The sequence below is a fragment of the Eretmochelys imbricata genome, chromosome 7 (genome assembly GCF_965152235.1).
Source record: "Eretmochelys imbricata isolate rEreImb1 chromosome 7, rEreImb1.hap1, whole genome shotgun sequence".
Lineage (NCBI taxonomy): Eukaryota > Metazoa > Chordata > Testudines > Cheloniidae > Eretmochelys > Eretmochelys imbricata.
The window spans coordinates 36,886,343-36,910,042 of record NC_135578.1 but is presented as its reverse complement, the minus strand read 5'-3'; the positions used below and the strand labels follow the sequence as shown (position 1 = coordinate 36,910,042).

General features: G+C 40.8%; 1 protein-coding gene across 3 annotated transcripts in view; it reads right to left on the bottom strand.

Moving 5' to 3' along the window:
* Window positions 1-23,700, bottom strand: part of ACAD9 (acyl-CoA dehydrogenase family member 9) — a 62,500-nt gene that overhangs the window by 22,539 nt on the left and 16,261 nt on the right. For all 3 annotated transcript variants that reach the window (XM_077822053.1, XM_077822056.1, XM_077822054.1), the window contains 6 exons: window positions 16,490-16,596; window positions 15,433-15,533; window positions 12,696-12,774; window positions 11,312-11,486; window positions 10,535-10,608; window positions 71-146 (listed from right to left, as the gene is read on the bottom strand). In XM_077822053.1, the coding sequence (XP_077678179.1) occupies window positions 71-146; window positions 10,535-10,608; window positions 11,312-11,486; window positions 12,696-12,774; window positions 15,433-15,533; window positions 16,490-16,596 (612 nt within the window). The remainder of the gene's footprint in view (window positions 1-70; window positions 147-10,534; window positions 10,609-11,311; window positions 11,487-12,695; window positions 12,775-15,432; window positions 15,534-16,489; window positions 16,597-23,700) is intronic.

The following is a 23,700-nucleotide window of genomic DNA, read 5'->3' as shown; positions in this document are numbered from 1 at the left end:
TTCTCTTTTGTAATGCAAGGACTGATGATTTCATTCCTCCCAGAAATTCAGTAAGCTTCATTTTACCTACCGATCAGTTTCTTAATCATTCCTGCAGATGCACTACCCATGCTAAATCTTCCACTGTTTAGGATATTCATAGCTACCTACAAGAAGAAATACAGGCCTTTATTCAATAAGTTATACTTTCAGTAAAATGTACTCCATTTTGTAAAATGCCACAGCTTTATGTTGGTAGATACCAATGCACCTCCAAAAATTCATTATGTTCCTCTACAGAAAGTGTACCAAAAAGGAATAAGGGTTAAGTTAGCTACAGCTATCCTCAAAACAGAATTCAGAGAGAACACATCAGATGAAGGACATTTTCTTCAGTGAATGCCTACTCATACTCTACAGAGAAAACCCCACATTAAAAACACTTAGTTTCATTAGCAGCTGGCTCTTTTGTCATTGAAGATGTTACTTCTGATAGTGGAAAAGGATGTCTCTCTCTTTAGTATTTAACTATGCCTTTGCAATAAACACTTTTAGAGCAGTTTTATAGAAGTTGTTCCTTTGAATTTTCACTAATGAAATGTGAGCTCACAGATTGGTTTATGAGGATAATACAATTAAAATATTACTATGCATTATTCATTTTAAATTACTACATGGCAGACCCCAAAGCACAAGAAACCTGGTGCCTCAGCAAGTGACAAGCATTTTGCATTAGCAATTAGTAGCAGAAAATACCAATTGGTGGCCCAGACAGGTTTTTAACAGTGTTTCACCAACGGAGCACAGCAGTTAAGTGTTACACAAAAGTGTTATACTTAGAGAAACGATTGAATATCAGTAGGACCCTACCAAATTCAGGGTCCATTTTGGTCAATTTCACGGTCACGGGATTTTAAAAAATAATGAATTTCATGATTTCAGCTATTTCAGTCTGAAATGTCATGGTGTTGTAATTGTAGGGGTCCTGGCCCAAAAAGGAGGTGCATGTGTGTGTGTGTGTGTGGGGGTGTCGCAAGGTTACTGTAGGGGGGTGTGCAGTGCTGCTACCCTTACTGCTGCGCTGCTGCTGGCGGCGGCGCCGCCTTCAGAGCTGCGGGGCTGGAGAGCGGCGGCTGCTGGCCGGGATCCCAGCTCTGAAGGCAGCACCGCCGCAAGCAGCAGCGCACAAGTAAGGGTGGCAGTACTAGGTCATCCTTACTTCTGCATTGCTGCTGGCAAGGCACTTCTTTCAGAGCTGGCCGCCCAGCCAACAGCTGCTGCGCTCTGGCCGCCCAGCTCTGAATACCGCAATCTCCCTAAAATAACTTTGCAACCCCCCTGCAACTCCCTTTAGATCAGGACCCGCAATTTGAGAAACACTGGCCTCCCCTGTGAAATCTGTATAGCACAGAAAAGACCAGATTTCATGGTCCATAACGTGTTTTTCATGGCCATGAATTTGGTAGGGCCCTAAATATCAGGCTGCCTTATTGTCTCTAGAGGTGTCTCATTTTAGAACAGTACAACCCTCAGGGCTTCAAAGATTAATGTATGATTGTGCAGACCACACTTTTCATCCTGTGCCCGTACTCAGTTCACATGGCTAGAGAATCCTGCTATGCACGGCCAGACCTCCTTCGCTTAGCTCGAGGCCAGCCAACTACCTAGAAAATTTGGGGTATTAAGCTTGCTTGTCTCTCATCTTTCACTACTCTATACAACAAAGGAATAGAGGTGGGGGAAGTCTTCAAGTCACACTGGATTATTTTCACTTCTACCTCCCCCTACTCCCATTGGTCTCTCTCTGGCTAGCATACGTTAAGAGACACAGCTACTCTTGAAGGAGGTAGAGGCAGCCATTCTGTGTAGTAGTGGTGCACAGGAGGCAGAATAGGCTTTCATGGAAAGGAAGGCGCTTATTCTCAGCAAAGGTCAAGAGTCACAAATTACAGAGAACAAGTTAAGGGTTAGAACAGAGACGTTCTATGTATGTAGTGGATGTTAATCATTTTCTCAAAAAATGAAGTTTGTGTCCAGACCATTGCAGCATAAAGCCTATTTAAAATAGATTAACTTCCTCTTCAAACTACATTATATGCAATTATTCAGTTTGGGCCCTTTTATTAGAAACAAGAATAGAGTAAGTTAATAAAATAATATCCTGTGTTTCCAGAGCTAAGATGCATAATAAAGAAGAAAAATCCTGAAGGTTGGGGAGGGAAAGGAAAAAAAAAAATCCATGAAGCTCACTAGGATGGAAAACATATCCATTAGATGCATACCCTATAGAAGAAAATAGTATGCGCACAATTCCTTATGCTAGGAGCCTACAGGTAACAGTGACAGCATAAGAAAAATAGAAACCTACTTATAATCAGAATCATGATATTTTTCAGTCCTTAGGAATTTCATTGTGCATCTAGCAAAGGTGCTTAGAATCATGACCAATAACAGAAAATAGGAATGAATAATTATATAATACAAGGTTGTAGATGAATACAGGAGTGCATCTCTTAACTGGTAAGGTAGAATACCCATAACTTAGTGCATTAGTAAGTGCATGACAAAAAAATTCAAGTTACTAAGGCAATGCTTGCTTGAGTTGTTGGAATGATATATCTATACACTGCTCATAGCTGCTGGTTAAAAAGAAAGGGAGCATGAAGTGGAGAACAGAACCTTTTCTTGCATAATCTCATTCTTCCTCCCAATTCATGGACTATATTAAGAAACCTGGGCTGGAAAAGCATCTGCAGAAGTTTCCCAAAAGCTCAAAGTCTTGTTTCTCCATAGCTTTCATTATTTAAGTGATAATCATGTGACATCAGTCAAAGAATTATCCATGAAAGCAAAAGAAGTCTCACTATCACAGATTTTTACTAGGAAGCACCCAAAAATGCACTCCACTCAGTTAGCGCTTGTGGTCTCTAAACTGCTAGAGCAAGCTTGTATAGGTGGTGGTCCTTCCCTCCCAAAGGACAGACAGGTGAGGGGCACTCCAATTCCAAAAGAAAGAAAAAAAAAAGGTCTATGAAGTGGACCTTAACTACTGCCAAAGAGTCAGATTACTGAGGAAAGATTAAAGCAATGTGGAAACCAGGCACAGCTTTAATGCCCTCAAACACAGGGCCGGGTCTAGGCACCAGCAAACCAAGCACATGCCTGGGGCGGCCCTTCTCAAGGGGCGGCATTCTGGCCCCCCCCCCTTTTTTTTTGCACTTCGGCCGCACTCCGGCTTTTTTTTTTTTTTGCGCGCCGGGGGGGAGGGGAGAACCTAGAGCCGGCCCTACTCGAACAGCACCCATGCTGCAGACAAAAAGGCTGACTTTAAAAAAAAAAAAAAAAAAGCCAGTTATATATACAGAATATTGATACATGGACATCAAAACCTAAATGTTATTAAAGGGGAGGGAAATGTAACTTGGAACACTGTGTTCAAAATTAGTGCACATATTTTGTTAAAATGTTTCAGGTGACTGAAAGAATAACATCTGTGCTTGGCAAACAAAGTAAGTAAAGGTCACATCTCATCAAGCTGAAACCATTACAAATTCAGGATTCAGAAGGCTACACTAAATATATCCAGTGTATTTATACACACTTTATATATATGTATATATTTATATTTATATACACTAAATAAGAAGGTCTGGATCTTAACTTCATGTTTCTATTTCTCCAGATTTCATTGTTGCACTAAAATTGAAACATTTAACATACAGGAATGATAATCCTGAAGTTTTGCACAAAAGTCCCTCTGAAAATGCTTTAATATAGCTCTTCAGACTAAGGCTTTGTACATACAAACATTAAGTTTGCAGCAAGCTGGGGTGTGAATCTATCCGCATTAGCCTGCCGTGGACTTAGGGTCTTTCTACACTAACACTTTTGTCGGTATAACTCATGTTGCTCGGGGGTGTGAAAAAAACTGAGTGACGTAAGTTACATGGACAGACGTGCCAGTGTGGACAGCGCTATTTCGGTTGGTGACACTCTCCCGCTGACATAGCTACCTCAGTTCATTGGAGGTGGTTTAATTATGTCGTCGGGAGAGCTCAGTTACTTTGTACTAGATAGACTCCAACAGAGATGGGAAGGGGGAGGAGGGTTAGGGAATAGATATGTGCAACATGTTGAAGAACAGTTACAGAAAGGTAGGCAACCATTTATCCTGCGAGTACTTGCACATGTCCATTCCGTTGTGGGGGACTCACAAGCAGACAAATATGGTGGTGTGCCCTGAGACTACCTGAACAGTGACTGAAAGACAACCTGCCCCAAATTGGCAAATAGCATAATGAGAAGCAAAAGTGTGACAAAGTCACCACTTTACAAATGGCTATGATAGGCACTAGCATCAGGAAAGCCCAGAAGTTGCCTGTGCTCTAATAGGGCAAACCAAAACTCTAGCTGGCAGAGCTATATTAGAAAAGCGATAACAAACGAATGCACAGAGAGATCCAGGATGAAAGGTCCTTAGTCTTGTCTGCAACCACAACTGTGTGGAGGATCTAAAGGAATGAGTACACTCCAAGCAGAAGGCTAAACCCCTTCTCACATCCAATGAGTGAAGTCTCTCCTCATCTTTATGTGCAGAAGGTTTCAGGAAGATCAGCAGCATGAAAATCAGACATTACCTTAATGAGAAATGGAGTGAGGATGAGATGAATTTTATAGAAAACCATATAGGGATGCTCTCACATTAGGGCTTTCAACTTGCCCACCTTTCTGGTGGAGATAGTGGCAACTACAAATTCTACTTTCATAGAGCGGTGGAGCAGAGAGCAAGTTGCAAGGGGTTCAAATGGCAGTCCCATTAACTTTGCTAGGACCAAGTTCAGATCCCAAGGAGGGATAGGATCTTGCACATATGGATACAATGTGATCAAGGCCTTTAGGAATCTGGTAATGGAGAAAAGGGATCTACTATCCACCAAGGTATGGAAGGCTGAGATACAGAGTTAGTCAACAAAGCTGATGTTTTAGATATAGAGGACAGTCTAGTACAAGGTCCAGGGGTGCATGTTTTGGCAATGTGTCTTTCTGCTGGGACTAAATGGAGAAACACTTCCATTTAGTCAGGTAAGTGCCTCTAGTTTAGGGTTACTACTATTCCGAAAAACTTCCTGGACGTCCCTAGAACAGGACTGTCAGGTGGTGGTCTTGTAGGTTTGGATGGAGCAGGCGGCTATGGTCCTGAGAAATCACATCTGGATCCGGTAGGAAAAATTCAGTAGGGTCAAGTGCCAGTGCTGTCGAGGCCAAGCTGGTGCTATCAGGATGAGACAAACATGGTCGTGTTTGACTTTAAACAAGACTCTGGGCAGCAAGGGAACTGGAAGGAAGGCATACGGGGGGGTGGGGGGGGTCCTTCCAAGGTAGCAGAAAAGCATCGGTCAATCAGCCTGGGTTGAGAACTCCCTGAGAACAAAATCAGTGGCATTTTCTGTTGCACTTTGTTGCAAACAGGTCCACTTGGGGAGTCATCCAGAGCTAGAAGATGCATCTGGAGATGTCCAGGAGTAAAGACCACTTGTGGTGATTGGGGAAGATCCTGCTCAGACCATCTGCAAATGTGTCCTGCTTCCAGGAAAGATAAGCAGCCCTGAGATGAACTGATTGGGTATGCAAAAGTTCCAGAAGCTAATTGCCTCCTGGCACAGCTGGGCTGACTGCACTCCTCCCTGTCTTATGCAAAACATAGTCAACAAGTTGCCTGTTAGAATTACCAAGTTCTTTCCTACTACATGCGGGTGGAAAGATGAGCAGGCTAGTTGCATAGCTCTTAACTCCCTAATGTTTATATGAGCCATTAGATCCTAAGGCAAACAGAGACCCTAAGGGGGCTGATTGAAGTGAGGGTTGGTAGCAGGGCGATAAGGGGACCTCCCTCCCCACAGACTTTCAGAGGATCTAAAAATAATAAAACTGACATTGGCACTCAAACCATCTTGTCCATGACAACAACTTGGGGCATACACTGATGCCAGCAGCTTTCTGAGATGCAGCCTGGTGTGTTGAATCACATAGGCATATGCTGCCATTTGACCCAGCAGGCTGAGGCAGCGGTGGGCTGTGAGAGAGCATATGCTTTTAGTCACAACACCAAACCCTGTAGTACTTTGAACCTGGATTTTGGAGTCTAAGGCTGCTCCAACAAACTCAATTCTAAAACCAGTACAGAGAACAGATTTGTTTTGATTATCTAGGAGCCCCAGTGCGTTGAATGCAGACAGGACAGCGGATACACTGAACAACATTAGCAGCCGCCAAAGAACCTGGAAGAAGATGAGAGTACAAATCTCATATCCCTTACTGGGGACGAAGTACCTCCTTTCAGCTCACTTTACGGTGGGAGGTAAGGAGGATGGTAACTGCCAGAGCACCTTGATTGGCTCCATTATGGCTTCATTAAACTGGCAGAGGCTAGCTGTCATGGCTGGCAATACCAGAATGTCCACCAACTTGTGGGAGCTTTCACACACCTCCTCTGCCTGAATGTCAAGAACAGAGGCCACCCTTCTCAACAGATCTTGATAAGCCCCATGGTCCTCTGGAGGTGGTGAATCGCCTGCTGCCTCAACAGCCTCATCTGGGAATGAGGAAGAGGACACCACAGGATTCTGAGGTGGAGGCTGCTCCAATACTTACAGTGGGGAAGCCGCCCGAGTGACTTCTGGCTGGCTGGCACTGTTCTTGGTACAGGTACCAGAAAATGATGTCTGATGCTGATGCCACCTGAGCAGTCTCAATGACAAAGAACCAGACAGTTGCAGGAATGTCCTAGCAGGAGGAGGGGTGCCTCATGGTCAGCCACTGACATGGGCTTGGGACCCAACTTTGATGGGGCCATTACCCATTAGAAGGAGGAAAAGGCCAGTGCTGTGACTGTTGCATGACCCATGGTCCTCAAGTCTCTGATGGAGCGTATGCTCTCTGTCTTGGATGGCAGAGGGATGCACCTCTGAGTCTGAAGGGGAAGAATGCAAAACATCCAAAATGGGGTGCGGGGGGGGGCGGAAGAGGAGGCAGAACCAGTTGGGACTGGAGACAGGTAGCCCAAACGAAGGCATGGTGGTGCCAGGGATATCATTGGAGGCTTGCCCTTCAACTGTAGTAGCCGTTGTGGCTGCCTGTGAGGTAACGGTACGATGAGTTCCTGACACAGAGAGGTAGGCACCACTGGCATGAGTACCGACTGTAAACCTTCTTGCACCACCAGCGATACCATACTAAGAGGCTAAGCAGATCCCTTTCAGCTGCATGCACCTCCAGGGTGACTGGGAGCAGCAATGACTGATGGCTCTGCCATAGAGGCCTTTCAGGGGACGCCCTCAATGGACCTAGCACAGGCTCCAGAGGCAATGATCCCTTCTGTGCTGAAGGGTGCTCCAGAGAATCTCTGCCTCTACTAGGCTTCGGCACCAACAACCCCAAGCTAGGTACTGAGCCTGAGGAGGGTTTAAGTCTTTTCTTCAGTACCAGCAAACGGGACTGAGGAGCTGCAGACATCTCTGGTGCGCTCTGTGCCCAGGCTGATGTACTTGGGGCACAAGCTGTGTGTGATGAGTCCGATGGAAGGGGGTGACGAGTGCTGCCTCCTTGAGCAAACATCTGAGCCTCATTGCTCTCTCTTTTTTTGAGCAGGACTTAAATCTGACGAAATGTGACATTTGTCACTGATGTGGGATTCTCCCAAACATTTCAGACAGGTTGTGTGTGGGTCACTGACCAGCACAGGTTCGACACACGTGCGGCAGGACTTAAAACCTGGTGAGCGCAGCATCGTTTCAGTACTGGGATAAGATGAAAACTAGTCCGTTTGTCCCCCCCCAAAAGACTTAAGATTAAAATCTACCACAAAAACTTGCTAAAACTAACCAACTTAACTATTTTCTAACAATAACAGTATACACAAGCAAAGGAGCAAGGGATTCTTATGACAAGTCTGAGATTGCACCGACAACCACCGCTGGCGGGAAGAGGAACTGAGGGGGGTTGGAGTGGTTCCACCCGCTTACACCAGCGCACAGTGGCATGTGGAGACAGAGGTTGCTTGAACTGCCCGGATGAGTACTGCTGAGGGATAAAGTTCTGACAACTGTGCACTAGGTGCACAAACACCTACAGTGAAATGGACACATGCAAGTATTCGAAGAACATTTTTTTTTTTTTAAAAGCTAATATTTTAAATTTAGGCTAAATATTGTTTTATGTGAATATTAATTACATTTACCTCTCAGACTTCAGTTCAGAAATCTGACAAGTTGATATTACTTGACACAGAAAGGGCACTGAGAATTTCAAGACTTTTTGCTTCATAAACACAAGAGGAAGGAATATTTTGCTAAACAAGTTCAGAAATAAGTCACAAAACTTTAAATAAGGTTTACCAAAACTCATCTGCAATGCTTGAGAATTTTCTGTGACAAATTCACTGCCCATGGCGTATATTTAACACGGCAGATAATCAATGCATTTACTTATATTAGGTTTTATTTACTATTTCCATGGTAGCCCTTGTGAATTATGCACACAATCCATTATTTTTCCATCTGTCTATTCAGTTTGTTATAAATGTTTTCAGTATTATCCCACTGAAAGGAAGCTAAGGTTTGTATTTTATCAGACATTCCCTAAATATCTTTTTAAATACAGACAATTGTTAGCCTTTGTTCAGGATATCAATCTCATATTCAACCTTCATTTCAAGTGTAATTTAAAAACTATAAACAATTTTTCTATAAGGTTGAAGTTTGTTTTTCAGTCCCTCACAAGTTCTAATTTCTTGATCATCTGTTCCAGCACAATCACAATTTCTTTCAGCATTTCTTCAGCTCCCCTTGAAAACCGTCTCAGTTTCTGGCATCTGAACTCTTAACTCCTTTATAAACTAAGTACAAGAATTCAATTACTTTAGCGGTATCTGTCCTCTTCTGTAAATAAATTACCCTTACTATCTCTTAAGAGTCCCTTCTGTCTCCTTTATTGATTTCGTGCTCCTTATGTACTTAAACGTCCGATTTACTTTAATCTCTTATCTTCTCATTCTCTACCTGTCCTTATGCTTTCCCCCCTTCCTTCAAAACAACTTCATTTTCAGTCTTTGCTGTTCTTCTGTACCTGAAATTACTCTCTGCTTGGCCTCATTTAACCTTATTCATTATTCGCACTTTGTTAATCCACATGATTTACAGACTCTTGACATATTTTTGGCTGGTTGTTACGAAATGCAGCCTTTGGGTATAGGCTACTTCATATCTTCACTTTCCCATTTCCTTTATTGATTATCCCATGAAATCTTACTTAATATTTCTACCTTTTCCCCAAGAATTTTTCTGTTGACATCTAGAATTTTTCTCTCTCCCCACATGGGTTTCATTTAAACACTAAACTACAAATATAACAAGATTACTTCCACTGTAGCTTAAACCTTATAGCTTTCATCACTGATCACATCCCATTTATCAAAATTCATGAACTGATTCTGATTTTAACCTTTTCTTTTCTATAGAAAGGCTTCTTCCTTTAAACATCAAGAAAGGAAGCAGCCTGTATCATGCTCACATATAAATGCTCAGTTTAATGTTTACACTCAGTTCATGTTTGAGTATCTCAGCAGTGGTTTGCTGCGTTTCATTTGGGTAGAGTCCTTTTGTGATGATTAGCTGATGGGTAGCCCCCTTATGTCCTCCGGAATTTCCTACCATCTCTTTTGCTCTCCCCATTCCGAACCCCCTCCTTGTCTGCCTGCTTTGTTTTCCCTTTCTTATTTCTTTCCCCTCCCTGCATCATCCTAATTTGTGTTTTTTGTGGCATTTCCTCACTCTCCTTTTTCCCTACTCAGCTGACAACTACATGTTGCTTGGCAGGGAGGTCTCCACTGGAAACTCCAAAGGACTGGATCAATACACTTTTGCAGCAATGCTAAGCATTAGAGTAACACAAAACAAAATTTTGTGCCTATGGGCTGCTGCCTTGAACTTACATCCCTCTGCATATGAACTCTGCTTATGGCAGGTTGGCTGTAAGGGTAAGGATGGGGACAGGCAAATTTCAAAGAGCCATTTACAGCTTCACTCACAGTTGCACATTCATGTGAGGGGAGATATCCAAGGGTGTTCAAATTTTCTCCAATGCTATTGTTTTTTGTTCTGTATCACCCACCCCAGGATGGGTAAAGTGAAAGTTGTTGAAATTTACCAAACTTGTTCTTTTCAAACAAAGTTTTAGTCATCTTGGATGGAAAAACTGAAGCACCAGCTAACGAAACTCCAACAGCAGAAGCTTCTCTGTTACATACACTACTACAGTGCTTAAGAAAGGGAGTGCCTGTGAACATAGAGAATGTAACATACGAAACTTACTGCATATAAAAGATAAACAGAGTAATTCCATCCTCTAATCTTTTTCACATTTACTGATCTTAGACGTTAACAAATATGTTTGTCCTTTTAGAGCAGAGCTAAATCTGGCACCAAACAACAAATTCTCTTCCCCAGAGACATCTTTGTGGTCGGTTTAAACATAATAATTATTATTCTCCACAACTCACCTTAAACCCCCCTCCTACTTCTCCAATAACATTCTCTACCGGCACTTTTGTGTTTTCAAAATGTACTTCACAGGCTGAAATAAAAATAGCATTCAATTATTTCAGAAAACTTTTGAGAAATACTGTTAAAAGATATAGCAATATTCAGAATTTAACTTACTTTTTCTGTACTAGAAGTTGGATTTTTCTCAATACAACACAACAGAATTAAATACTTTGTCAAAGAAGTTAACGGTGAGAAAGCTGGGAGTTGGCATTTTAATTTATGAAATGTACAAATACTAATATTTCTAACTTGTACAGCACGACTGGGGAAAACTACAGTCTCGCCTGGAACTGGAAGAAAGACCGAAAGAACACACATAACTGAATGACTGATGGTGAAGCATAAGATCTACCAATAAATAGAACAACAAAGAGAAACCAGCTCCCAGTGCTGCTGTATCATAGTAATGCTGCTTATTATTGAATCTTCTCAGTGCAGCACACAAAGGGCAATTTCCATGGCAAGATGAGAGTGTCAGGTGTTTGGAAATGGATGACATTAGCAGATGAGAAAGTAATTACTTAACATGGATCTTTATATTTGTGAAAATGCACTTTGAATTGTCTGCAGAAAACTGAGAAGGATGTTAAAGAAATAGGAATCAAAACGTCCACAATCAAATTGGAATGTAGTGTATTACCCTACCAAAATGGATTTGCTTGTGGATTCTGATAAATACATGAATTTTGAAACACACTTCTATGAAAATATTGAATGTAATTGCTTCTTACTATTAGATCCTCGAATACCCAGTTTATCTTCTGGCTTCCCATTAGTGACTCCACCAAAGGCTCTTTCTACAATGAAGGCACTAATTTTGTCTTTTTTTGCACCATCTTTATCAACAACCTCAGTCCTTGCAAACACAGTGAAAATGTCTGCCAGTCCACCATTGGATATCCAGATCTGGGAGAGGAGGTAGGGAAAAGAAAAAAAGTACATTAGCTGTGCTGTGATAGATGCAATACTTTATTATTTCAGAACAGAAGCTGTCTCAGCACAGGACTAACTGACTCATTCTGTCAAGTTTTAATCTCTGCCCTTGCAATGTCTTTGTGACTACGGCAAGGTTATACTTCCAAGAAGAGCTGACCAGAGGATGACAATTTAAAAAAAAAAAAAAATGTTTTCTCTAATGCTTTTGCCCTAGGAACAAGTACACTTTGTTTTGTGAAAGCTGGTTGGTAATTCGCGGACACTGTAGTACCCCCTGGAGAGAGAACAAATCACAGGTATTGGACCCCAGTCTGGACTGCTGGAGAAATCAGTGAGCTGCAAATGAGTGCAAGCTTAAACCCCCAGTCTGGGGTGGGAGAGATCACCTCCACCCAAAAGAGGTGATGGACAGGAAGCCTGAAATGTGAAGTGAATGCCCTCAAGAGGGCTAAGAGGGTGGAGTGTCAAGGGTGAAGTTAACCCTGAAACTGTGACACTAGATTCAAGGCCCTGCTCCATTTGTTTCAGATTGATCTGGGATGAAAAACTGTTCTGAATCAGGCAGAACACGGAGTTGAACCTGAGTCTTCCACATGCCAGGCCAGTGCCCTAACCACCAAAATTTTCATATATCAGAACCAATGTGTCTCACTAAACATTCTGGCTTTGATGTAACAGCACACATAATTTAGCCAAAAAGGTGGCCTGACCAGCTCTACTTCCAAGTCAGTGTTAATTTTTCCCTTTAAAGTATTCATCAAAACATTGGGCAGAGAAGGTAGAGAGCTGGAAAAAAAAAGATTTCAGGTTTCCTCCTCACCTGGGTGTGCACAGTGAGGGGCAGACTCTCACCCTCCCAGAATAAAGCAGGACACAGGATGGGGAAAATACAGAGAAGAAAAGCATGTTCACGGAGTGAGACCTCCTTAGCCTTTTTACCAAGGATTAGCAAAGGTTATTCTCTGAGTAGTAATTTCTTCTGGCCTCAAGAGTGAATGAAGTGTCTTTTTGACACTGTTCTTTACTAGCCTGGGATCCTCAGAAATCAAAGGAAGGTGCCAAGTTAAGTTCTCATTTGGGAGACCAAGGTGACCAGCAATGCTCCATGAGGTAGAAATTTTCCCTATGAAACTCATACCAGAAATAAATATTTCAATTCATTATTCTATGGATAAATACCTTTGAGCCATTTAGTAAAAAGCTTTTCCCATCTTCACTCATGGTAGCTCTGGACTGGATGGATGCTGCATCACTTCCACTAGAAGCCAAAGTAGTTAAAATGTGCTTAGTTTCCAGAAACACTTAAACAATATGAGGGATACAAATATAGGCCCAAATTTTCAAACGCTCAAGTTCAGTTTCTAAATAAAAGTGTAACTTTCTAAATCCAATGGCTGCTGAAGAAATATACTTCAAACATAGTCCTCTGAGGAGACCTCTCTCTGGAGTCTCACTTATTTTAAACTGTATGGTGCCACATTGACTAGGAACAGCTAGAATATTTTAGAAATGACATCCTTGATAATCAGCTTAGCTTTGCTACCTTTCTGAAGTACTGGAAGGCAGCAAAAAAAAGAGTCACAACGCATAGCTGGTTTGAAGCACAGAAGCAGCTCCCCACAATTCATGCTATATTGTTGCACATCCTGAAAGAAAGCAATACGCAACAGAAAGGGAAAAATGGAATAGTTGGTAGTCCTCACAGAATTAATAGCTGTGTACATCATATACTGTTGTATGCTGACAAATGTAGCAGGTCAATTATATGGACTTCCAGGGTGAGCAATGGGGAGAGTATGAATGCTCCTAGTTCAATAAATTCAAACATCTTCTCAATCACCACCTACTTATATAGTGCTAACTACAGGCATGTATTGTTCTTCTTTAGATAAGTTTCCTTTCTAGATCTCCAGCTTTGATACCGGCATAACAACTTCTCTAAAAGTGACATTTGCTGTGGAGGGTGAAAAAGGTTCTATAAAAGCCAAATCTCCTTTGAGTTTTTAAAAGGAGTTCCACTCCTAAAAGGGACTCTAAAAGTGGTATTATGAGTTTCCAGGTACACACACTCAGTGATTCCAGACCAAACCTGTTCAGTTTTCAAGACTGATATCTTAACCACAAGCCGTGCAAACTTTACATGGATTGTGACAGTCATGGTATTTTGCCTCCCTCCCCTGATAAATGAAAGCTAGGTCTCCACCAGTCTAAACTATATACCCTTTAAATACTGGGTAGTGCCTGGAACTTTCTGATGTTATCTATTTGCCACCAAATAACTTCTGAACTATGCCTTTTCTTTTCACAGATTGCACCTGTGTACTAGAGATTTTAAAAGATTGAGTTAAACAGGCTAAATAAATGTTGGAAAAATTTTCAAAACATGATTAGCACCTATTCTCTCCCTCTTCCCCCCCCCCCTCGAAGTGTCACTTCAAAAATCAGTTGCCTGAATTTCTTTCAAAAACAAACCTCTGCTAATACAGTCCACATCTGCAAAATGGAAAAAGACTTTAAAGGGGGGCCAAAGCCTAGCTTATGATTGAAGAAGTCTTAACTAACTATGATGAGGCTACTGCCTCATAACACTCAAGGAATAGAAATAAAGTGCCTATTGCAAGAAGTTCTAGAAAATGCTAGTCCACTCTTGAAGTCCATAGAGTTTACAGCTAAAATTAAAAATACAGCACACATTGCTCGAGTGGGCTAAGGCTTTTCTTCCAAACACTTTAAGAGTCACAGCATAATCAGATATTCTCATATTTGTAGGCAAACACTGTACTCCTCTGAATTAAAGCCACTTTCAAATCTTACCTACAACCAAGCAATAAACAAACACAAACCTGAAATGAAGCTGCTGCCACAAAAGAGTTAAAATTTTTACACACCTTCAGTGGAAAACAAAGGACTTGTCCACATGAACAATTAGTTCGCAGCAAGCTACAGTAGCATGCCATGGAATAAGTGTTCCTATTGACTCTGCCATTTCAAAGAGGACTAGATCAAAGTGCATTAACAACTGTTAATGTGGGTCAGCAGGGTCCACATGGACAGTTCGTCGGTGGCAGGAAGTGCAAGGTAGATTCAGACCCCCGCTTGCCACACAGACAAGCCCAAAGGTTTCTTAATACTGTTTGTCAACTGAGCCAGGTATTGAAGAAGCTTTCATAATTTTTCTCTAACTATGTCACAGAAGCTTAGAGTAACCAGTTCAGTGCTCATGGTGTCACAATGTTCCCTGCACAGCCAATAGAGTCCTTCAAACCATACTCAGTTCCACTGATAAATTAATGTGTCTGATATGGCAAGGTTTGGGCCAATTAATGTATCTGAAGTAAAAAAAAACATTCAGTAATTTCATGGAAGCCACAGGTGCACCTCCATGGGAGAAGATGAATTATGTAGTTTGAAATAAAGTAGAACCTCAGAGTTACGAACTGACCAGTCAACCACACCCCTCATTTGGTACCGGAAGTATGAAATCAGACAGCAGACACAAAAAAAGAGCCAATACTGTACAATACAGCACTGTGTTAAATGTGAACTACTAAAAAAAAAAATGAAGGGAAAGTTTAAAAAAGATTTGACACGGCAAGGAAACTGTTTCTGTGCTTGTTTCATTTAAATTAAGACAGTGAAAAGCAGCACTTGTCTTTTGCATAGTAAAGTTTCAAAGCTGTATTAAGTCATGTTCAGTTGTAAACTTTTGAAGGAACAACCATAACATTTTGTTCAGTTAGACATTTCAGAACAACCTCCATTCCCAAAGTTCTACTGTATCATTTATTGATAACATCCACCTTAAAGTCACACACACAAAAAATAGAATAGATTTGAAGTAGGTGCCATTGTAACAAACCAAACAAATGTATGTCATCAAAAAAATAAAACATTTTTAGTTACAAAATAATGTTACCTTCCCGGTTCTGTAAGGCAAAAAGCTGCAATATGCTCCCCAGATGCCAATTTAGGTAGATACTTTGCTTTCTGCTCATCAGTGCCAGCCATCAGGATTCCCTAGGTAAAGAAATGAATAAGAGACTTACCAACACATCATGATGTGCGAGAAGTAAAGCATCATTCACACGTTTAATTCATTATATACAGAAAATTAATTTGTACGTTAAAATCATGATTTTATCTAATTATGTATTTAACAGACTGAAATTGTGTTTGACATATTCCTGTCCAATTAATAAATCATCAGATAGCTGATCAACTGCCTACTTGAAATAAGCTGGCATTAGACCACTTCCTTTTGGACATGGTATCTAGTAGCCCCCCATCACAACTGAAATCCTAATTGTCCATCTCAAAGAGGCCAATAACTTCATGAGCATGGAACCTGAACTACTCCCTTAGTCCTAGAGGTACCCCTCTCCATTAGAGGATGTGGTACTTTTACTGCCATTGCTGTACTATAAATAAAAAGGGCATCAAGCAAAGACCAAGGCGTGACCTACTTATTTTCCAAAATGTTTTATATAAAATGAAATTTTTTCTTTAGATCTTTATAGGCAGGGCTTTTTATCAAAGGGAAACCAAGTTACAATCAGATGGTTTTTTACACAAATTAAGAGCTTATTTTGTGTACCAGGCCAGGATGCAGAGTCTCAACAAAACTTTTTGATTGCTCTCTGGCAGTGGGAAGGGTTAACCCAATTATCCCAGACTGGCCACAAGAAGAGAACAACAAACAGTACTTTGTTCTTTTATAGCACTTTTCATCAGTAGATCTCAAAGCACTTTAGGAGATCAGTGTATGGGAGGAGCACTCTTGAAACAAATTTATAACAGGCCAGTATGAAGTCAAAATGCAGCCCTTGATTTACTATGCACAGATGGTAGTTATTTATTTGTTATCAAAATAAGTTAAAGGACCTCTCCCCCTCAAATCTACACTTGAATGTAAGTTCATCTCATTTGGCCTCTACAAGCAGTGTATAACAAATAAAATAATAACCCAATGTTACCTTAAGCCCTATTGCTTGATGAGCTGCCAAAGTAACCGCAATAGATCCATCTAGAGAAATGATTTCTCCTAAACGAGCATACATTGTATTTGAAAGACCAAGTCCACCTGGGGAGAAAAATGTTTTTCTTTTGTCAATCCATATACATTTCACTGCTTTAAGAGCTGTCCCTACAGAGAGAAATACTTTGAAAGTATATAAAAACAAAAAAACATAAATAAGTAGTGTTTTAAAAGCTCAAAGAATACTGAGGAAGCCTTTAATGGTATATTACATGTAACTGAAGCATATAGTTCGCCCACAAAGTGAACACCACACTGTATTTATAGCAATTTAGGCGGAACACATTTTAGAAGAAACAAATGAACTTTTAAAAATTACTTATGGTTGTTTTTTTTTCCCCGGGTGTGGAAGCATAGATATTTTGGTTCTACCCAGAGACGTTGACACTATATATTACATTACACACACACACCCCCCCCTCTAGAACGGACATGATTCAGAACACTGAATGTTAGGAAACAAAGTCCAGTGAATACTCAGCATTTCCCTTTTTATGTCAAAGGGGTGTTAGGACAGAAATTCAACTTATACTTGAAGGATCATTCACCTAATACTACATATCTAGTTTGGTTTAGAGTCCTTCACTCAGTTTTTAAGAAAGCCAGCTACTGTTCACGTATGATTGTTTTGCTCAGCAGCTGCAGAACCAGCCAGCAGAGGGAGTATAGTTTAACAACCTTAGTCTCAGAAGAGTGCTGATGTCATTGTACCTGGTACAGAAGACAAGAACATGAAGAGTAAAAGCAAAGCCATGTTGGCTTGCACTTTACAAGAGAAGAGATTAAGAAGAGGACAAAACTGATAGAAAAGTGTTTGGAATTCAGTGTTCTAAATGGGTATTACATAAGGGTAAGAGTTAAAAATCTTAAGAATGTCTAACATTAAAATTAAATATGTTGAGAAACTAATTTGCCACAGGTATGAACTTTGTTTCCATTTTGTGATCTCGAGCTGTAAATACATACACTGTTTATTTAAAAAGGAGCTAAGAAGAGTTAGGCAAGGGAAACATTATGCATAATTGCATCTCATGTTAAAGATCTTTCCTTTGTATTTCCAGCACTCGCATATGCATAATTTTGATACCTTGGGCTATAGAAAAGTACTAGTTTTATGTAACCGAATGCAAACCCAGATAATTACTATTAAAACACAAATACTTTTTTCATAAGATAACAAAGGAGAATGGGAACAATATTCAGATAAACCTCTGAATCTATTCACTTTTTTCCCTGTGCACCCAATAAATACAAGCACAAGCTCAACTTTAAAACTATTAACAAACTAACTCCTACCCCTTTCATTCACTCATTGCTTATGCCTCCCTCCCCATTCAATACATACTCAATATTAATTACAATTTCCACTCCGCCACTCTCCCCACCCACATAACCACTCCCTTTTTCTAAGGGTTGCAGGAATGGGGGGAGCCAGCCAGCCTGCCTGCCTCTGGACCGCCCAAGGTAGGTGGTATAGAGCAGGGGTTCTCAACTGTTTTTTCCCCTGAGGGCTCCCCCGCATGCTATAAAAAAACTCCATGGCTCACCTGTGCCATAACAACTAGCTTTCTGCATATAAAAGCCAGGACCAGCATTAGGGGGTAGTAAGCTAAGTTGCTCAGGCTTTGACTTCACTCCCAGGTGGAAGGGCTCAGGGCCCTGGGCTTCAGCCCCATAGGGTGGGACTTCAGCTTTCTGCCCTGGGCCCCAAAGAGTCTAACACTGGCCCTGCTTGGTGGACTCCCTGAAACCTGCATCCAGACCTCTGGTTAAGAACCACTGGGATAGTTTTTTCCCTTGTGCAGTGTCTAGCCAAGCAGTTACAAGTTGTAGAATTTACATGTGATTATTTATGTATTTATTTGTCCTTTTGAAAACCAATATATTTCAGGAGTATTGGACAATGAAGTTCCTCTTTTAAATTGTCCCTCTCTCCACCTGTCCCCCTTCTTTTTCTTTTAAAGACAAGTAGAAGCTTCCCTACACAGAAGTCTGTTAGGAATATAAAGATTACATCAAAGTCAAAAGCTCACACCAAGAAATGCTAAAATTATGTTCATGTGTGCAACCTTAATTACGCCCCCTTTCAAGTTACAATATAGTCCAATTACACGAACATGTCATAGCAAATACAATATATTTTACAAGTGTACAGTAATGTCTTACAATACTACTTCCCTGGATTATGTTGGTCTGCTATAACAGTCATTTGGATGACAAGCTCTGGTAAATCATGCTTAGAGACATATTGCATGTTAAATAGAAATCTGTTGCCCTCCACAAGCCATGTAATTTTACATTGACATTAGCTTTGCAGTTAAATGCATTGAATGAAATCAGTACTGTTGGTTGACAAGAGACTATCATATGTGGCTATGGAAGAGGTATTGAATACATAATTTAGAGAAATCATGTAAATCAAAGTTGGAGGCTTCTAGGGCCACAAAATTAGTGTAAGAATTAAGTGTTAGAAATATTACAAGATGCCACATATTCATATCTAAAGTTGTAGAAAAGAAGGATATTATTGTGCATTTGAGAAATTAAATGCTATTGTGATACATGTACATCACAATGCAAACTTAGTGGTCAGTTTCTTAAGAAAGCTGTTTGTATGGAACATCTTCATTTATTTTTGCAGAAAAAGCTATCCCAGCACTGTACATATATGAAAATTCAGAAAAGCCAAACATTTGACATTAACTGGCAAACTTCCAAATATCACCTGAACTGAATTAATACAAACTATTCTTGAAGTTCATCACGATTGTGCATTAACCTTAACCCAAATACAATTGTTTTGACTAAAGTGACAGTCAAGTGAACAAAGCATTCTATTCCAAACTGCACAAAAGGTGAAATCCTGGCCCTCCTGCAGTAAACGCCAAAATTTCCATTGACTCCTAAAGGGCCAAGATTTCACCTAAGGGATTTGCCTCTTAAAAGAGGCTACTAGAGTTCAGTCTTTTACCCAAAGCATCGAAGACACTGAATGGAAAAGCATACCTATAGAATGCTGAGGCAGCTCGTTTAAAAAGCATTACTTAAAATTTTCTCCAAAACAACATTCAGACCACTGTTCTATCTCCCTGTTAGTTTGATTTATAAATCACATGGAACAGTCTTCATGACATTACCAGACATATAGCGCACACCTCAAAATCAATTTAATGCATCCATTGAAACTTCTCCCACTCTTCTGAAGTCAACTTTGGTCTCTCAGCAACCATCCATTTGTTTCATTCAAATATACTGAAAGCTTGAGAACAACACGTTAAAGTAGTCTAATGCAGCATTGTTTTAACAGTTGCAAATAGCAATCTGTTGTAGTGATTAAAGAATAAACTTCTACTTTTCAAATTGCAGCATTGCTTTAGGTTGAACTTTCTTCTCCTTTAACATTTCTATAGATGTGGTTTAGTTTTATGACCCATATATGCAATGTAAGAGTATGAACAGTGTATTAATTTCCATAATGGAAACTCTTCCATCAAGGTACATAGTTCTACATGCTGTAGCCATAGGTCTGCTTGTTTCCTAGTCATCCAGAAGAAACTAGATATTAAGTTTTTATACATTTACTTTTCTAACAGTAAAGATTAGAATAAAACAAGTCAGATTTTATTTCACTCACACGTAGAGCAAGGTATACAGGAAGAAGCTCGCTACGTAAGTAACCTGTTTAGATTGATTTGGTACAAATATTTTAGCATCTTAAATATTTGTTTACATTTTTACTAATCTTAATATATATATTTTACTACCATAATAAGCAGTCTTTCATGTATATCATTCCATTTATTGAGGTCTTACATTTTCTTTAAAATACAGTATTTATTGCAGTTGCAAAAGAGGCTATTACACTCAAACCTGAAAGCAGTGTTGTAGTCCAATGAGATGCGTTTCCAACTGGCTTTTCGATGGTGTGTTTCAGTTACAAAAACACAAGATTCTTCCAAGGCCTCATGTGCATTAGGATTTTTACAAGAGAATTCTCACTAACACTAGTACTGGTTCACATGACCTGGTGTTAGCACCAACTGAAGCCTTAGTTTAGGCTAAGCTCCCAAAGCCAGATCCAGTTTTACAACTGTTAGCTAAACCTTCTGGTTTTACTAATAGTGGTAAAGACTGATTTGGCCATAGGAGGCTGGTGTAGACTAGGGCTCCACCTGGTGCTAAAAACAGGGGGCACATGAACCAGGAGTAGTGTTGGTGCGAATTCTCATATAAAACTCTTCAGTGCATATGGCCTTAAAGAACATTCAGTGGGCCAATTTCTCTGCTGCTGTAACTCCACAGATTTCACAGTTATGAGAGCAGAGAATTTGGTCCCATGCATCCTCATGTTCTTCAGTTGCAGAATGCAAGAGTGTGTCTGAGTGATGCTGTGAGGTCATTAATGGGGTACATATCAACTACAAGTATCTACCTCATTGGCATAAAATGGGCTCTAAAAATATCCCATTCACTTAGATTGATATATTTTTCTTTTCAGTGCATGTGTAAGTTTTCATTCTTTATTGGTTCTTCTCTTACAAGAAAATTAGGAATACTACTGCATCTAGCAAATGTGCCCCCATTATGAAATTTTATAAAACGCAACTTGGAGTGGATGATGCACTGAGCTGTCGATTTCAAAGATGAAAATAGCTGGGGTAGATGGATTTTAAGTTTATTAATGTAAGGTTCCTTGGGACTCCTCCAGAGCCCTTTTGGCGGTGGCAAGGAATTGGTGCTCATGTCGAGTGAGACAATCAGTTGTCCTAGTTCACAGCTGAACCACTGCGCACAGGGGAGCTTTGGCCTCTGGATGGAGGCTGAGCCAGTAAGAAGTCTGTGGCTCGGGGCTCCTGCCTGAGGGCTAACCCAATACATAGGCAAGGGTTCAGTGAAGCAACAGCCTCTGCTGTGGCAGCTGGAACTGCCGTTCAGAAGCCTGCAGTGCTGTCCCGTCCCCCCAGCAGCCCCTTCTGGCATCAACAACCACAACAATATTTAACAAGCGGAAATCCTGAACTGCCAGGAACTTCCCATGAGGGGACGCACAGGGAGAGGGAATAAGAATGAGTAGGTACCTATATCAAGACCCATTTTGGACAAAACTGCTCATTCAGAAATAGAAAAAAGGCACAAACCTATTTATATTTACTTTATAATTGGTATCAAGCTAACAACTTACTTTCTACTGAAGTATGTAAACAAACTGGAGTTCTTGTTGGACAACAGGCTGTTCTTGCTATTAGAAGCATCCTTATTTGTCCATGGTATTGACAACAGTACGATTTTGTATAAATGAGACATGAAAGCAGCAGATATCTATTTTATAATATAAAGTTAATTAGTACCCAAATATTCTATTAGGTCTGCCTAAGGGTATGTCTACACTACGAAATTAGGTCGAATTTATAGAAGTTGGTTTTTTAGAAATCGGTTTTATATATTCGAGTGTGTGTCCCCCCACAGAAAATGCTCTAAGTGCATTAAGTGCATTAACTCGGCAGAGTGCTTCCACAGCACCGAGGCAAGTGTCGACTTCCGGAGTGTTGCACTGTGGGTAGCTATCCCACAGTTCCCGGAAATGAGATTCAAAAGTTCGCGGTTCTTTTCCTGTCTACCTGGCCAGTGCATACAAGTTGAGAGTGCTGTCCAGAGCGGTCACAATGGAGCACTCTGGGATAGCTCCCGGAGGCCAATACCGTCGAATTGTGTCCACAGTACCCCAAATTCGACCTGGCAAGATAGATTTAAGTGCTAATCCACTTGTCGGGGTGAAGGAAATCGATTTTAAGAGCCCTTTAAGTCGAAAAAAAGGGCTTCATCGTGTGGACAGGTGCAGGTTTACATCGATTTAACGCTGCTAAATTCGACCTAAAGTCCTAGTGTAGACCAGGGCTAAGCATCTGCCTTGTTGCACAGAACTAACTTTCAATACTTTCCAAAGTGATTTAAATAGAATGCAGGCGTTATCCAACTTGCTTTTATCATTGCTTTATGATGTAAATGTTTCCAGAACATGACCAACCTTGATGTCTCTTCTCTCTCACAGGAGGTTTTGGAGAGGTCAAGTTTGAAGCTGGATTCCTGTTACAAGCCTGATTTTCAAACCTACATCACCCCAGTGTCAAACTCAAAATAAACGGATATGAAATGTCACATGAAATTTTCCTGCAAAATGTCAGGCATAGAGGTTTTTGAAATACAGGAGTTCAAAATTTAACCTGAAGTAGATTTTTAAATTGATTTGCCTAGTTTTTTCTCTCTTCAAATATAAACATAACTTTTAAAAAAAAAAGTTGTCTCCAAAACAGCTTCACCTACAAACTTCAAAGGAATGACAGATGAACTAAGTCTGGGAAGAGAAGGAAAGTCACCCAGGAAACAAGAGGTTCAGTATGAGGAATGGAAGGAGGTAGCCACATGGGGAGGTGAGTGGCGGGGGGCTTGGGGGGGGAAGCGCAGCGCATGGGGGTACTCCTGTCATTGAACAGCTTAACAATTAAAAGTCTATGGTAAAGTAACTCCTCACTCTAAGTCGGCCCAGTTAACGTTATGTTGCTGATCAATTAGAGAACGTGCTCTTTTAAAGTTGTGCAATGCTCCTTTATAATGCTGTTTGGCAGCTGCCTGCTTTGTCCACTGCTTGCAGGAAGAGCAGCCCGTTGGAGCTAGCTGGTGGGGGCTTAGAACCGGGGTGGACCAGCAGCCCCCCTATCAGCTCCCCACTCCCCTAAGTTCCCTGTGCAGCAGCCACCACCCAGCAGGCTGCCAATTGCTGGCAGTTCAGCTGTCCTCTCCTCTCTGCCATGTGCTGCTCCTGCCCTGTGCCTTGGAGCTGCTCCACAAGTCTCCTGCTTGCTGTGCAGGGTCGGGGGGGGGGGGGGGGGCGCGCTAATGTCAGAGTGAAAGTATGAAATACACAGTATAGGCAATCCAGTAATCTTAACTCTGACCTTTATTGCTACTGTATCATATGACTGACAGTCTTCTTCACCCATCACAGGTTCATTTCATCAGTGACCACAAAAACTTTAATATCTTACTCTTAATTGTACAGAGGTTGCTCAGCCTCCATCCTCCTTATAGCTATACAGAGTCAAAGTAAAGACTAACAATTCCAGATTAAGCAGTATATTACTCAGTTTAAAA